Genomic DNA, 17,100 nt, shown 5'->3' on the forward strand with positions numbered 1-17,100 from the left:
CTCGGTCGTGAATTTAGAAGTTTTTCACTGTGAGTTGATTTGAGAGTCTTAACAAGTTGTTAAACTTCATAGGTAAAAAAAATATTTTGACAACTTTGTACACCATTTGACTATCAGTAAGAGACAACCTTTTGAGTAGCATAATTTTGTGTAATTATAAAGTAATTTTGAATAGAAAAATGATGAAAAAGAAACGACATGCAAATGAATTGATGACAGCATTTTGATAATTAAAGTGAAATATAATTAAACGAAGAAAAGATGTATAAAAAAGACATTACTAGATTTGTTTAGTTTGATGCATGTTAGAAGTTGGAAGAAGAAGAAGAAGAAGAAGAAGGTTGAGATGGTTTGAGGAATTAAAAAATGAGACCCACATGGGCATGGCTCCCATGACCAAGTCTGAGATATGGACCCTCCCTTCACATGGGCATGTCCCCTTTGCCTTTCCTTAAAGCCAACGCTCCTCATTTATCTCCCAAAACTCTCTTCCCTTATGGGACACTCACCCTGTCCCACCCTTGTCCTCCATTTGTGGGGACATCTTGCTTTAAACTTGCTGCTCCTGCTACCGACACCTTACCCTGTCTTTCTCCATAATTTATTTCCTCTTTTATTTATTTATGCTCCTTTCACAACTCATTCATATCATTCCCGATACCATACCATACACAACACCACCTCTTTATCTTCCCATGTCCCTATAAAACATACCCTCCCACACCTGCATCACATCTCAAGTCTTATCATCATCATCTTCTCACAACCTACGTACGGCTACAATACACCACAAGAACAACACTGCACTCTCCAGACCAACCAACAAATTAACAACCACTTCCTTGTTTTTTTCTATTCACTTGTTGAATAAGAAACGACTCTCTGAAGCTTTCGCAATTGGATTATAGATTGTACTAGGAAGAAATGGAAAACACTGTGACATATGCGACTGATCTCAACCTCAAGGCAACTGAGCTTAGATTGGGGCTCCCAGGAACAGAAGAAAGTGAGGGAAAAACACTGCCTGCAGCTGTAAGAATTACCAACAAAAGGCCTTTGAATGAAACTTCAGAGGAGACCCTTTCCAAGGGCTCTAATGCTCCAAAAACTGTTCAAACTGAGGCCGCCCCTCCTGCCAAGTAAGTTCGATTAACATATTATTAAGACTCAAAGGCCTTTTTTTCTCATGTTGGGTGTTGATGAGGGGAGATGCATTGAAGTTCTTTTTGTGTATGGTAATTTTGAGTTGAGTGATTCATTGAATGTGTTGACATGCTTAACAGGGCAAAGATAGTGGGGTGGCCGCCAATCAGATCCTATAGGAAAAACAGCCTTCAGGAGAATGAGGGTGCTGGGATTTATGTGAAAGTAAGCATGGATGGAGCCCCTTACCTTAGGAAGATTGACTTGAAGGTATATGGAGGCTACACACAACTTCTCATAGCTCTAGAAACCATGTTCAAGTTGACCATAGGTGAGAAGAATTTTAGTTTTGTTTGTTTTTACTGAGATGAGATGAAAAGAAACAAGTTCAATCAAAGTTTTTGATATTGTGAAAATGACCTGGGTTATGTTATGGCTTTTCAGGTGAGTACTCTGAAAAAGAAGGTTACAAGGGATCCGACTATGCACCAACATATGAAGACAAGGACGGTGACTGGATGTTGGTTGGAGATGTTCCATGGGAGTAAGTGTTACATCTCTCCCTTTTCTTTCTGATCTGCTTTTGTTTGTCTCTGGTCTCATCTTTAGGTATCTCTGAGTTGAACTCAATCTGACATAACCGTACTTTTTGTGCAGCATGTTTGTGACTTCTTGCAAAAGGCTGAGAATCATGAAAGGATCAGAGGCCAGGGGTTTGGGTTGTGGTGTCTGAGAAACCAAGCCACTCAAATTACTATGAGCAGAGAAAAAGTGTTTTGGGGTGAAGGGAAATCATGCTTTCAGCTTGGGTTCTCGGATCTAAAGGGTTTTGACTTTTGAATCACTCTAGTGTATGCTGTTTGTTCGGTGGCATGCCTAATATGGAATTATAACTCTGAAGCAGGTGATGGAAGATACAGTGAAGTTTCTTCCTCAAGTTTGGCAACTTTTCTGGTTATTTTTGGCACCTCTGGTGGGATGCCATGCTATTCTATGTTGTTGTTTCCACTGATCCTTTTTCAAGTTTCAGAATGAGAAATCTCAGAGAGGTTTCACAAATGAAACTTTGTGTAAAAGAAAGATAGAAAAGGTTATATGTAATATTAATTGTTTCATCCATGTTTTTCTGTTTTATGTTGATACAAGAATACAGTGTAATATACAGTATTGGTATGTGCCTGTGTTTATTGAATGGACTCAAAATTAAGTTTGTGAGCGTTTTATTATTAATTTACCTCTTTCTATCTTCTGATAAGGTCTCATTTATAGTTCTAATACCTACCATAATTTGGAACTGAAAACTCAGATAGATTCATCAGATCAGAGTTTTGGAATCATATTTAACAGATACCATTAGGTGATTCATAGCTGGTGTCTTCGCTCATTTTCAATCTTTCACATTCAACATCGAATGGCTTTAATTTTACCCTTTTATCTAAATTAAAATTCGGAATAAAATTAAATAAAACATGCTAAATTATTCATATAATATCTCTGTTATATCATCTGTTTTCTTATACTATTTTCTTTTTCTTTTTATTTGGTGTTTTTTACAAAATGTTGTATAAAATTATTTTACACTGTTCATCGTTTTCGAAGGCTACGCGGATTGTTGGAAATCTCATGTCGATTACAGATTATGACATTTCATTGTATATAAGTAAGTGTAAATCTCAACCGGTTTTATGAGGTTGAATTAGACTTAAAGTCCACTTTGTATACGAGATTGATACATTTATATCCAACCATTTTTCTACATTCCTTGTAACAATCAATAATAATTTTATTTGAATTTAAATAATTTAATTAGAAATTTACTTTTAATTATGTATTTTTTCTAAAAATATCAAATTATTTGTGTGTATTTTCTTTAGGTTATTTATGAGAAGTAATTGTGATGATTTGGTAGAAAAAGTTGAGAGAATGAAGACTCATATCACGAGAGACTGATGAACAATATTGTAGTTTTATGATACTAAAGAAGTATAATTTACAAGTTTTTAACACTTAAAATGCGTATAATTAACTTTTTTTATAAATATATTTATATTTTAAAAAATATACTTGAAAGATAATTTTGATATTATAATAAAAATAACTTATCCATTTTCATTAATCAATCAAATTTATTATATGTCTCAATCAGTGTTTTACTTAAATCAACTTTATTTATATTAAATTAAATTATCTTACTTTTTCTTCTGAATCACTACAAATGAATCTTCCCGTTTTCATACTCTTAACCAAATATAGCGTAAAACAAAATTCAAAACTAAAAATATTCTAGGTATATATAATGAGGAGTAAAATGGAATAGAATATTATTAAAATATTCATGCCATTATTTAAATACTTTTATTGTGAAATAAATAGAAAATGATTGTTTCATCCGATGCTATTAAAATATAGGAAACAAGGAAAGCATTTATTTTATGATATTTAAAATATACAATATTGTAGTTTTATGATACTAAAGAAATATAATTTACAAGTTTTTAACACTTAAAATGCGTATAATAATTTAAATAAATTTTTGTATCATACTTAAATTGAATACTCAATAATATATACCAATATTTATTATTAATAATTAACGAGTTTCTATGTAGATAAAAAAAATAAATGATTAATGTTTTAGGTTGATTAAGTTAAAATTGGGATTTTTTTTGTTGAACTGATTTTTAACAGTTTGACTGATTTTCGGGTATAATTTAAGCACTTTTATTTCCCTTTTTTGAATTACTTTTGCTTTCTATCATTTAATTAATTATTTATTTTAATATTTTTTGTAAATATGTTTTTGAACAAAGATATTCTACAAATTGCTCTGAACCCATCTTATTTTTAACAACGTTTCAGACTGTGAAAGAGTTAAACTGGTTTGGAACAAAAAACAGTGAATGATAGAAACTAAAACATGGCAAGAAAGATAGAAGTAAGAGGATAAGATCCATCTTAAAATACAACTTACCCATCAACACAAAAACGAACGGGAAACAAGGGTATTGAAATGCTGACTTTGTCCACTCAAAATCACTGTATTAATACATGCTGCTCCATTTTATTTTTATTTTATAGGAATTAAGATATGTAATAACTTCTTATTTATGTAATTTATTAATATATCTTGTATCTTTCATTTCTTTTAGAGTCTCTCATTTATACCTTTAATTTTATTTTCTCACTGTAACAAATTATTAAGAATTTACTAAAAAACGAAGAGTGGTAAATTATGGTGTTTCATTATTGGGTGGATATATTATTTTCAAAATTTGGGTGTTTGACCGAATATTGTGATAAACATATATAAGTATGATGAGACTCTGAGATTAAACCTTGACATTGTGGAAGTTGTAGTTTTCAATAAAATGAGAAAAGAAGAAACATGATAGAAATGTCCTTCTATTTAATTTGAATTTTGGTACAAATGGGTCCTCTCTTCAATTCCACCCGCAGACAATCACTACATTTCCTAGCAATTGAGTTTTCACCCAAAGCTGACCCAAAATTGTTGTGTCTCAAGGAATCTGAATACCCTACAAATTATAGATTAGGTTCGATAAGAAAGGGTGGTTGTTTATAACGATCTATCTTCAAAGAACTAATCTCATCAACAAAATAAAAAGTCAAGAACAAAATAATAATGCAGTAGACAGTATCAGCCTTCAAGTTTATATGTCAAGACCTAATGCAGATATGTTGTTAGCAATGGAGTGACAAACTTTAACAAACATGATAATGCATGATGCAGTGTGGTTTTAGGAAAACACGGTTGTTACTTGTTAGTGATATAAGAAATTATTTTTTTATTTTTTTCATGCGAGGAATCTTTCTAGTGCTGATCTGAGAGTTCTCTTGGTAAAAAAAAAACATAAACAAGCATGGCGAATATTAATGGCAGTGGACAGGACCTTGCGAATCATATTTATATTGAAATATGGAAAAGGTTGAAGTAACTAAATTATTCGTATTGTAGTAGTCTTAAAGTTCATGAACTAAAAAGCAAAACTGCCAAACTTTGTTGTTGGTTTTTGAAATAAATGTGCAAAATTTGATTGCATATATAATATGAATGAATAGTGGATTCAGAGCTGTAGATGCTGATTGGAATTTGAAAGCGTGTCTGCTTCCAACGATTACAGAGATGAAACATCAATGGTGCCGGCAATTTTATAATCAGAATTGTTTGAAGGAACCTCATTCATAGGTTCATGCATAACACTATCTTAATTAAAATATCTATTTGGAATTCAATTTAAAATTTAAGAATAACTCATCTTTACAAAATTCTATCATTCAATATAGATATAATTACATGATAATTCAATAAGTATGAGGATAAACTCTAATAGAATAACTAAAAATAATTTAAATCTAACTTATTTTTACAAAACTGATTTCTCAAATTAAAAATTACTCTACTTATATATTGTAAATTTATATTATCTCTAATAATGTGTGAGATACGGAATGATATGTTTCAATTGTTTTCCTAAACTGAGTAATTTTATTTAATATTTTTAGAACATAAATAAGATAAACTATTATATTAGTTTTAAATAATTTTTATTGCAATTTTATAAAATAATTATTGAAATAGGTAAAATTTTAAAAAAATTATCAAAATTGGTAAGTTATATCTAGAGATACAACTTCAGTTAAGATTTGATTACACTGAAGTCGTGTTAAACACGACTTCTTCATGATAAAATCGTATCATGTTAACACGATTTTTCATTTTAATAATTTTTTAAAATTTTATTTATTTTAATAATTAATGTGGGAAATTGTACATTTTTAATAAAAAAAAAATCTAGTTTTAAGGATTAATTTTATGGAAAAAAAATATTATATAGAAGAGGTTTAGGAGTTCTTCTTAAACTATACTAGTAGAAGAAGCTAGCTTTTAATAACATAATATTGAATTTATGTTATACTTAATATTTGGCGTTGATATTTTGGAATGAAATCGTCCTTTCCTTCTTACCCATCTGATTATGAAAAATCATTAAAATACATTTTGTGCTATGAGATGCATGTGGGATGGTGGTTGCAAGAATAGTATCTGAAAGGAAAATGGGAAAAATGGTTTTGCATATATTGTTGTGAGGTGTAGGTTTGATTGATTCTCATCAAACCCTACCTAATGGCAGTTTTGAAATTGGCATCAAATTCACCATTCATCGTGTGTGGGCTCAGTACTTGATGTACACACTCAAATTATTAGCATCTCTCTTTTTTTGGCAGAAAGGAGAATTCTGAGTATATAACTACAATATGTTCATGTCTTCACTTTACCCGTCAAGTATTAACATTCAGACGAAGAATTAATTATTTTCTAATTACAAAATCTTTCGATTAATGAGAAAATCTGTTAAACTTAGTAAACAATATGTTTTGATTAGTTAATATTAATTATGTTTTATTATCCCAATAAGAACCCTAGGCATGACAAAGAAGATGCATCACTTTTAGACTGTATCTTAGTTCGTTTGCTTTTATAACTTCATAAGATGCAAATTATAAGTTATTTATATTAGTGTCAGCATATTGCTTCTTTTTAGAAAAGTTTTGGCTAATTGATGTGATTATATATATGCATGCAAAAGGTTTGTTAAATAATATTCACCAGACATAACTTCAGTTTTATGGCGAGTTCAGAGCATGGTTTCTGTTTAGCCACTTGTTTTGCAAAGAAAAGAAGCATAGTTTATTACCTAAGTCTACCATGGTAACCAAATAAACAACACAAGCAACCAAGGTGTAGCAATATCAAATTATACAATGAATGTGGCTAAGAGTTATAGATCCCTCTTCCCGGCAAAGTTTAAGGAAAGGTATTCTAAAGAAAAATGCATGCACAATATTTTATTTGTAGAGCAGAAAGTGTCCTTACTATTGCACTCTGTAGCAGGGAACAATGAAATTTTAGGCCAGTAAATGGCACAAGTACAGAAAAATAGTCCTGCACACTTTGACAGTGATGTTCAAAGTTGTTGACAAATGGCCATATGCACTATGCAGCAGCTTACCAGAAAACCAGAAAATAAAATGCTTCCATGTGCTGCAAAATAACTAGACTATTACACTGCTCGATGGGACCCCACACCTGTATCAGAAAATACTTGTTCTAACAAAATGCAACAAAAATATTTTTAACTATTGAAAGCAAGTTAATGCATAAAATTGTTAAAGTATTGTGTGAAATTCTTTTAAGAAAAATTGTGTTTAATTGCAAATGTGAGTCTGAAAATTAGACGTGTGATATGGAGTTAAGGGTGTTTTTTTCTTTTGCCTTTTCATCTATTCAATCAAAGAACTCATCGCTTTGGCGTAAAGACAGCATCATGTGCAGTCATAGAATATTTCGGGGAATTCTAAGTTACCTCTATCTACTCTACCTCTAAGCTTACCTCATCTACTCGTTTATTAAATAAAATATTAGTGAATGTTAATTGGGAGGTTAAAAAATATTCCCAAAGAAACGATTTATTTAATATTTATTTTTGTTTTAAAATCTAAGAATGGGTGTTGAACTTTCTAAAACCCACGTTTCCAACTTTTATCCAGAGATAGCCTTCTCCTTTACTTTGATAACTTTTTTTTAATCTCAAAGCCTGATTGAATAAAAAAACACTTGAAACCGTTTAGAAAACAGAAAAACGCCTTTGCCTAAATCTCCAAATTTTACTGTTCATTTTTTTTCGTTCATTTCATGGACAATGTTGATAAATAGCAAGGCCAAAAATATGAAAATGGAGGCGTTTTCTTCCTGCACCTCCATAGTTTTTTTTCTGGTATATCTCCATAGATAAGAGAAACTATTATTTAATCCTTAAATATATATTTTGGATTATATATTTTGAAAGATATTTTTAGATTTAAAAATATTTTTTATATTCTACAATTTATAATATACTTTTTTAAGAAATATATTATAGATTATAGAATTTATAACGTATTTTTTTATCCAAAAATATCTTCTGGATCTTTTGGATTCTAAAATTTATAATGTATTTTTTAAGAAACATATTTCAGATTATAGAATATTGAATCATAATAAAAAAAATCAGTAGAATACAAGGTAATTTTGGCATTTTAAGAAATATGGAAGTGCTTATGGAGGTGCTGAAAGAAAATGCCAAAAATTATAAAGAATAAAACTCAATTCCAAATAATACTAAATTTGGGTTGGTGTGCCAAATGCTTTCCTCAAATTCTTTCTACACCTCCATACATTTTTTCTACACCTCCACAAACATAAAAATTTCCATTTTAACCTTTCCAAATTTACTATCTGAAAGTCAAGAGTTTTCTTTGAATTGTGCAATTTAAAAGTTATGTGATGTTCTCTAGGTCGAGTGGTGGCTAAGGCAATGTTTAATGTTTGTGGCCCCTTTGTTATAAGGGAAATCAATAAGGGAGATGTCGACATCGTTGTCGAGGAGTTCGATGTTGGTGGTAACTTTCTTCTCAATAATAAGTATTGTTGAATAAGAAAACTAAGATGATGGAAGTTATTCTGAATTGTGCAATTCAAAATCCAATTTTTAAGAACAAAATGACTTTTAGATTGTGCAATTCTAAAGTTTTTTCATTACACAATTCATAAGACACTTTTGACTTTCAATCCAAAAAGAAAAATATGAGAGTTTCTATGTTTATTTTTTTATCATCAACAAAAGATATATTAAATAACCAAATACTAAGAGTGTTAAGATATATTAAATAACCAAATATTAAGAGTGTTTCTTTGTACCAAAAGAAAAACAGATGACTAAAAAAAAGACAGTTGTACAAAATATTAATCTATTAAGATCCTAATTCCTCTAAACCCAATCTAATCTGTTACAAATAATTATGTATGCGGTGCATAAACATACAAACTACACTCAAGAATGTAGCAACAACTTTAAAGCAGAAAACCCCAGATCAACCATTACCAAAGGATCCTCATGCCTCTAAACTCAATCAAAATCTGCATAGTGTTATGTCTCACTTGTAGATACAAAAAGACTACCCTAAAAAATGCATCAATTTAAATTACTCGAAGAAACAGTAACAAACAAAATCTGTTTCGTGCTCTTGTATTGAGAAAATTGAGTTGTTTAGCAGAAGTTGACAAGCGAATCAGGTGATATGTGTATGAACTGCTTGATGTGACGCCAAGATGGAGGCTCCATTGATACGTTGACGTGAGGCCAATATGAAGGCCTTATTGATACGTTTAAATGGCAGCAAAATGTATGAAGGTGCAAAAAGAACTTACCAAATGTTGTTCACAAAAAGTATATAGTGGAGGCCCAAATTTTTTATATTTTTTTTATTTATATGATCAAATGTTCAATTTTATTTTGGATTCGAGTCGGGTTAGATTAGAAAAAATTAAAAATTTTAGTATAGGTCAAAGTTGACTCTATTTCAGTAAAAAACCGACTCACAGACATCTAATAAAAAGTTTAGAAAATACATTGGTGCACTCCAACACAACTAAAAAAACAGGTTGGGGAAAATTGATATGGTCTACAGTATCTCATTTTCCTCTTCAACTCAATTATTTTCTCTAAAAAGAATTCTCAATTAATAAATTCTTTTCTCAATTAATATGTGTCAAGTTTTTACCGTCAGTTGTACACACGTACCACCTCTAGTCCCCATGCTTAGCAATGCCACATATCATCAACCCCTTCACACATTGTTAGATACCCACACATTACATTTAGAATTATCATTTAGTGTTGATACACATATTAATATGATATTTATAATTTTTATTTACAAATATTATTATTATTATATTAACATATGTCATCATATATTGATATAATAATATAATAACTCTTTTTATCATAGTTATTTCAATTATTTAAAATTTTGTTGTAGCTTTCATATTGGAAAAAAAGTATATAAAATAAAAAGAAAAACTAAAAAATTCAAATGTTGTTTTAAAGTGAGTCATTCTCTTTAAGCAACAACCAGACCAAATTTATCTTCTTGCACCCACAATGTTATGCAAAGACAAAATTATCCTTATTATATTTTAAAGAACTTAAAACGCACACAACTACCCAAACCCTACTCTTTCTTCTTCCTTTTGTACATAAACCTGCATTTCTCTTTGTGCACGGTGGCGGCTGCATCTCTTGGCACAGAAAGGCATTTCTCTTGATGGTGGTTAGGTGGTGTCTCCAACGGCTTGGTGGTGGTTCAGTGGTCTCTCTAGGCAGTTTTGTGTTTGGAAAAGAAGGTAAGTAAATTTTCTTTTGGTTTTCGGATTTGTAGTTCTATTTTTTTGTGGATTGTCTTTCATAATATATCTTTTGTGATTCCAGATAGTGCAGTCCGCTAGGTTTACATAACAAAGAATCCACAATTTGGATTTTGTACTCCAAAACCGTGATTCCACAAAAGTCCCAAATTGGGTGATCTAGAAATTTCTTGAATTGGTGAGTCTAGAAGTCTTCCGTAAGGTATATCCGGATGTCTGGATCCAGAATGCAAAATGTTGTATTTAATTCTTTATATTCCAATCTGTTGGTTTTATATGTGGTTCATGATTGCTTGTTTGTGATACTATTCATTAGTTTAGGGTGGGTGAGATTGTGTGCATTGTTTGTAATTTGGTTTAACTTAAATGATGTAAGTGAACAGAAATGGTGAGGACTAGGGGAGGAGGTTCACAAGATGACTGTCTACATCCCATAACCTCTGTTAGAAGAAGAGAAAGAAGATATGTTAATGAAGATGAAGAACATGAAGATGCAAAACATGTTGAACACGAACCGGAAGAAGCCTAACCCCATATGGAGGTGGAGGATGAAGGCGCACCTCAAATAGGAGATGAAGGTTATCCCAGAGGTCCAATGGATGGATCATTATTGACAGGTTATGAAGACCATGTGGCCATGCAATTATGGAATGGTGTGGTAAGTAAATATGTTGTAACATGGTACTTGTTCATTGTTAATTTTATATGACTTTGGTTGGTTAAATAGTATATTTTATATGATTTTGGTTAGTTAATTAGGATCGAAAGGAGTAAAAATTGGTATCTCATGGATGAAAATGAATAAGATGAGTGCTTCTCATCCTGGGATGCTACCTGTAGTGGAATTGTCAAGTTTAGCTGGACTTGTTAGGGCAAGCTATGACACTATGGAGTGGTCTCAGTCTATATCACACCCATATATCTTTCAGATGGTTGAGGATGATCGACCTCCGGTGATTACCCTGATGAACGACGTCAGAATGAGAGTGATACTTCTCTGAACATCCCGTAGTGGTAAGAACTTATTATTTGTTTATTTAAATAATACATGCTAAGTTGTAATTGAAATAATTGGTTGTATGATTGTACGGTCTTTGTAGAAGAATTACATCCACCTTGCATTTGATTGTAGACGATGCTCATGTCATCGAGGGTTCACCTGCATGGGAAGGGACACAAACAACACTGATGCTAGCCTAATCAGCCATTGAGAATGTGTTTGGGTATGTCTGCAGACGACGACACGGACGACGATGATGATCATTTTATTTGTTGTTATGTTTTGTAATTTCATGAAGAAACACATAGTTTACATTTTTTGTGATTTTGATGAAGGAACACTTTGTTTACATTTTTTATGAATTTCATGAAGGAACACTTTGGCTATGAAATTAGTGAATTTCTTCCATACAAAAACAACAAAACTAAACCAATGCATTCTGGATCCACCAATCCATAAGTCAAAAAATGCATTCCAGATCCACCAATACATAAGTCAAAAAAATCATTCTGAATCCCCTAATCCATAAGTCAAAAAATGTATTCCGGATCCATCAATCCATAAGTGAATAAATTCATTCTGCATCCACCAATCCTTAAGTCAAAAAAGGCATTCTGGATTCACAAATCCATAAGTCAAAAAAACTTTCGGATCCACCAATCCGAAATTGAAATAAAGCTTCCAGATTTAGCAATCTGTAAGTCAAAAATTCGCTTCCTGAACACCCCTTCATCTGGAAAAAAATGATTTACTTACAAAGAGGCGAATACGTAGATTATATTTTCACTTCCAGATTGATCCATCCATAGCACAATCCCATATCCCGATTTACAGGAACCACAAAAACTCCATAACCACCCAACCCCTTAAAAAAAACTTAATTCTTACTTCAAAAGTCAACCAACACTTTGACAATGTAACCCACTCTTCCACCTTGTTCCGCACAACTAAAATGATTCTCCACCAGCGGTACCAATAAACAAAAAAGAAGAAAGGTAGAAAAGCAACTCATTTACAGTGGCCTTTTCAAATAAAAGGTCAAGGATAATTTGGGAATTTTAAAAAATTATGGGGGTGCAGGAAGAAAAACATAGGGATGTTGGAAGAAATTCCCTATATTTTTAAGATGATAAATAAGTAGAGTTTAGTTATCTCACTAATTAAGGACTACTTCTTCCTGCTCCTCCATGACTTTTTTCGCCACCTCCATACTAAAATTGATTTTACCATTATACCTTTCAGTAAAAAATATTAAAAAATTAAAATATTATCTAATTTTACTTTAACCTACTTCTACTTTTTCACGTTCATTCAGTGTGCCCTTTCACTCCCAGTGATGTAGCTCCCACCCCCTCTAAAGCTCCCACCTCCTTCTAAAGCTCTCCTTCTCCTTCAAAGCTTTCATCCCTTCTAATGCTCTCTTCCTCCATCATTCACCATTGCCTTCTTCATCCACAGGTAAGCAGTTTCAATGGTTTTCATTTTTAATTTTAATCTAGCGGAAGTATTCCAAAGGGCATAGAGTAATTCGGTAGTTATAGATGGTTAAATAGGTTCTGGATTACGTAATTTGATGACTGTTTAGTTAGGTTATGGATTACGTAATTCGGTAAGGTTTAGGGTTTCAAGAAGTTCCAAATTACGTAATCCGATAGGTTTTAGGGTTTCAATAAGTTTTGGATTATGTAATCTGGTATAGGTAGTTGTTTAGTTAGGTTCCAGATTACGTAATCTGGTAGGTTTGTCCAATTAGGTTCCAGATTACGTAATCCAAAAGTTGCAATTTTTGGGTTATGGATTATGTAATTCGTAGCGTTGATTTTTGTGTTTTGGAATATGTAAACCGGAAGTGTTTTTTTCTGAGGTTCCTACCCACTCCGGTAAGAACATTTTTTATGTTTTATATTATAACTTGGTGATTATATTATTCATTATCTTATTTGTAAATAATTGAAATTCACATTGTGTTATGGACAACTATGGCTAAAACAAAAGGTGTTGGATCTCAAGATCATGATCACAGAAGACCGACGACATCCGTCTGTAGAAGAGACTGAGGTGATGTCGAGGAAAGGATTGGTGTTGATGCTCATATTGATAATGACAATCAACAAAGATTACGGAATGATGACCAAGTAAACCATTGAGAAGGGTTTCCTGGAGGACCTTCTGATATGTCTTTATTTGTAAATTTTGTTGACCATGTTGTTAAGCTCTAGGAGGGTGAGGTAAGAACGAAAAAACACTACCAAAAAACGTGTATGTAGTGGCGGTTATAATATGGCGGTTATTAAAAACCGCCATAATTAGCGGTATAATACGGCAGCTTCATAGACGCCATAATCTTCCTTCGAAATGTGACATTTAGAACCGTCATAATTATCCTTCTAAATAAAAATTCTCCCGCATTTTGTTCCCTCCATAATGTGTTTTAGTCCCAATAAAGCCCAATAGCCCAAACATTCAATATTCCTCTCTCTTCAAAAACCTATTTCGTTTGTCTCAAAACCCTAAACCCTCCCAACTTTGTCTTGGCATCCCTCTGTGGCTGCATCCTCTGGTCACTAAACAATGAGAGCCCCCAGAGGCGTGGGCGCGGTGGAGGTTTCAGAAGTGGCTGTGACGATGGCGGTTTCAGGGGTGGCCGCGACGGTGGCGATTTCAAGAGTGGTCGTGACGGTGGCGATTTCAAGAGTGGTCGTGACGGTGGCGGTTTCTAGAGTGGCCGCGACGGTGGCAGTTCGGTCGCGGTAGAAGTGGATTTGGTCGTGGCGGTGGAGGACGCGGCGGTTTTTGCGAGAAAGGGCCACCCTCCGAACACGTAGGTTTTTTTTCTTCCATTATGGAACTTAAGAAATGATTCAATTTCTTTATTATCTATTGGGTATTTAACGAACTCTGAAGCCTGAAAAGTATCCTGCTTTGTTGATTTTGTTTCTAGCGACACGATTTTGAATATCGGAGTTTCCATCCACTTCTTGTCTCCTTCTTTGCCATTCCGGTTTGCTGCTATATTGTCTTTACTATTCTCTTTGGAAAAATCGGAAGGGTTATATCGATTCATTGTTTTAGGAGTTGTTTATGATATATTAGTAGTTACATTAGATTTCATTGCAAGTCTTATTCAGTTAGAATTTCTAAAGCCAAAGAAGAGAAGAAGACAGAGATTTAGGTAACTTTTTCAATTTCACAAGATAAAGTTGCAGAAAACAGATGGAAAATGGTTTCTTCTTCTTTTTTATATTATGATTATTTGTGATTGGACAAATTCATGTGAAACTGTTTCACATAAAGCTTCAAAACATAGTTTATATATATATATATATATATATATATATATATATTTTATTTTATTTTTTATTTTTTATTTTTATTTTTTTATTTTTTTTATTTTTTATTATTTTAAAACAAATTATTTAATAGAAAGAACACTAGTGTTCGTCAATTTTTTACTGCCAATTTTGTGTAGAATTAGAAAAACAACATGATAGAAAAAGTGATTCCAATGGGATTCATTTGAAACTTAATGGATTCTGTGAATGTGAGGTTTTAGATTATCGCAACGTCGTTCAGTTTCTTTAGATTTTGTGGTCCTACTATCTATGGAATCCATTTCATTACTAATTGATTATGCTATGGATTTTTCTTTGTAACAGTGCGCATGTGTTCACAGTTGTCACGTACTTATGGGCTTGTTTATGTTATCGTAATCTCATACACTGCAACCACGGGCTTCCTTTTATTTTCTCTTTTGGATTTTTTAGTTTTCTTCCTCTTCTACGAGGAAACTACGAGTTTTGTATATGAGTGAGTTTTGCATGACACGGATCAGGTCACACGCCAAAGCTGAACACATAAGAGAAAATTAAATCTGGTGCCTACACGTGTGCTTCAAAGTTGGATTATACAAGTAAAACGTGGATGAGTACGATTTCTTCCACAACCCAAGTATGGCCTCTTTGCATCTCTTTGCCAAAAAATTAACAGTATTATGCAATTAGTTTTCCCATTGATGAATAAGGGTGAACCAACGTCCAATTAATTTTCCTTACTTTTATGTATGTTTCTGATTGTCCTAGTACTTTTTTTATTTTTAATCTAATTTTATTTATTTATTTATGACAACATGTTTTTTTACTATCCATGCCACATCATTGTTTTAAGTGAATTTTGAAGTACGAAGTGTTTCATAGGTTGTTTTTGGTGTATGTTGTCCATGCCTTAAACAATGTTTTTTTTCATGATTATTTAAATTTGCAATTTGCAAAAACGCTGTTTTATTTTGTTGTAAGCATGCTTCTATTATTTCATAGAACAACTGATTTTTGCACAGCTACAAGTTGAAAGTGAATATGGAAGTCTTGGTTGGTGTAGCCTCTTTAGATTATATATGATTTAAAGGATTATAAGTTTTGTGTTTACAATCTTAAAAATGTTATAATGTTGTTTTTAGTCCTTAAAACTTTATTATAATATTGTTTTTATTTATTTTTAAAAATAAAAAATTAACTATAAACATATTTTAATTTATTCAGGAACCGGAGAGATTGGAAGAAGGTTGGAAGTAATGCTCCATCACCAAACCAAAATATTATTGGATCAAGTGGAGGCAGGAAGACAAATTAGAATTAGGACTATGACTTTAGTTGTAATATGTTCAAATATAAAACAAATTTAATTTACTTGTTGTTTGTATTAGTTTGACATTATCAACTTTGTTCTCTCAATGAATGAATGAAGTCATCTTTTGATTATTATATTATGAAGTATAATTATATTATGAAATTAGTTTATGTTATAATTTAATTATATTATGAAAATATGAAATTAAATAATATTATGAAATCAAATTATAAAATATAATTAAATAAATTATTATAAATATTAAAAATAAAATTAAATATTTAATATTCGAATTACGATATTAAGTGGCGGTTAAAACTGCCACTATTTACGTTAGAATTGATTTACCCAGTTTTAAAATTACGACATTTATAACTGACGCTAATTACACGCTTAAAACTGCCACTTTATACCATGCATAATATGGCGTCTGCTACAACGGTTCTCAATTGACCGCCACATTAAACTTTGTGGCGGCAAGAATTCTGGCGGTACGCGGTACCGCCAGAGACGTATAATGCGGCGGTTAAAAACGTCAACTTTTGCGAAAATAACCGCCGTATTATACACGTTTTTTTGTAGTGAAACCTTTAATTAAATTGTTTTTGTTAATTATTTTTTAAATGGATTTAATTATATTGAATATATACAAATTTTATATTAGGATCGAGGAGAACTTAACTTGGTATCCCACGGTAGGAAATTAGTAAATTTGGGATGCTTCATGTTGATATTGAGCTTCTTGTACAAAATTCTGGATTGTTTAGTTTGTGCAATATAAGTTATGAGGTAAGGGACAAGGGGCTGATTTCAGCCTTTGTCGAAAGGTAGCATGGGGAGACGAACTCCTTCCACCTTCCCGTAAGTGAGATGACCATCACACTTGATGATGTGTCATCTCTTTTACACCTCCCTATTTTGGGTCAATTTCTACATATGTGCCCTTAGAGTACAACGGAGTTGCGACAATTTTAGCTGATTTACTAGGGGTGGAGGAGGCTCGTGGGAAGGCTGAGATGACGCAGTGTCGAGGCGCCCACGTACAATTGAGTTAGCTCCAAGATAT

At 32.1% G+C, this 17,100-nt stretch overlaps 1 protein-coding gene across 1 annotated transcript; it reads left to right on the forward strand.

Moving 5' to 3' along the window:
• Positions 1-486: 486 nt before the first annotated feature.
• On the forward strand, positions 487-2,373 carry LOC137807304 (auxin-induced protein 22B-like). Its single transcript, XM_068607893.1, has 4 exons — positions 487-1,139; positions 1,284-1,474; positions 1,588-1,687; positions 1,801-2,373. Exons 1-4 carry the CDS (start codon positions 925-927, stop codon positions 1,874-1,876), a joined length of 582 nt encoding a protein of 193 aa, XP_068463994.1. The 5' UTR covers positions 487-924; the 3' UTR covers positions 1,877-2,373.
• Positions 2,374-17,100: the final 14,727 nt, after the last annotated feature.

Source organism: Phaseolus vulgaris, chromosome 3 (genome assembly GCF_000499845.2).
Source record: "Phaseolus vulgaris cultivar G19833 chromosome 3, P. vulgaris v2.0, whole genome shotgun sequence".
NCBI lineage: Eukaryota > Viridiplantae > Streptophyta > Magnoliopsida > Fabales > Fabaceae > Phaseolus > Phaseolus vulgaris.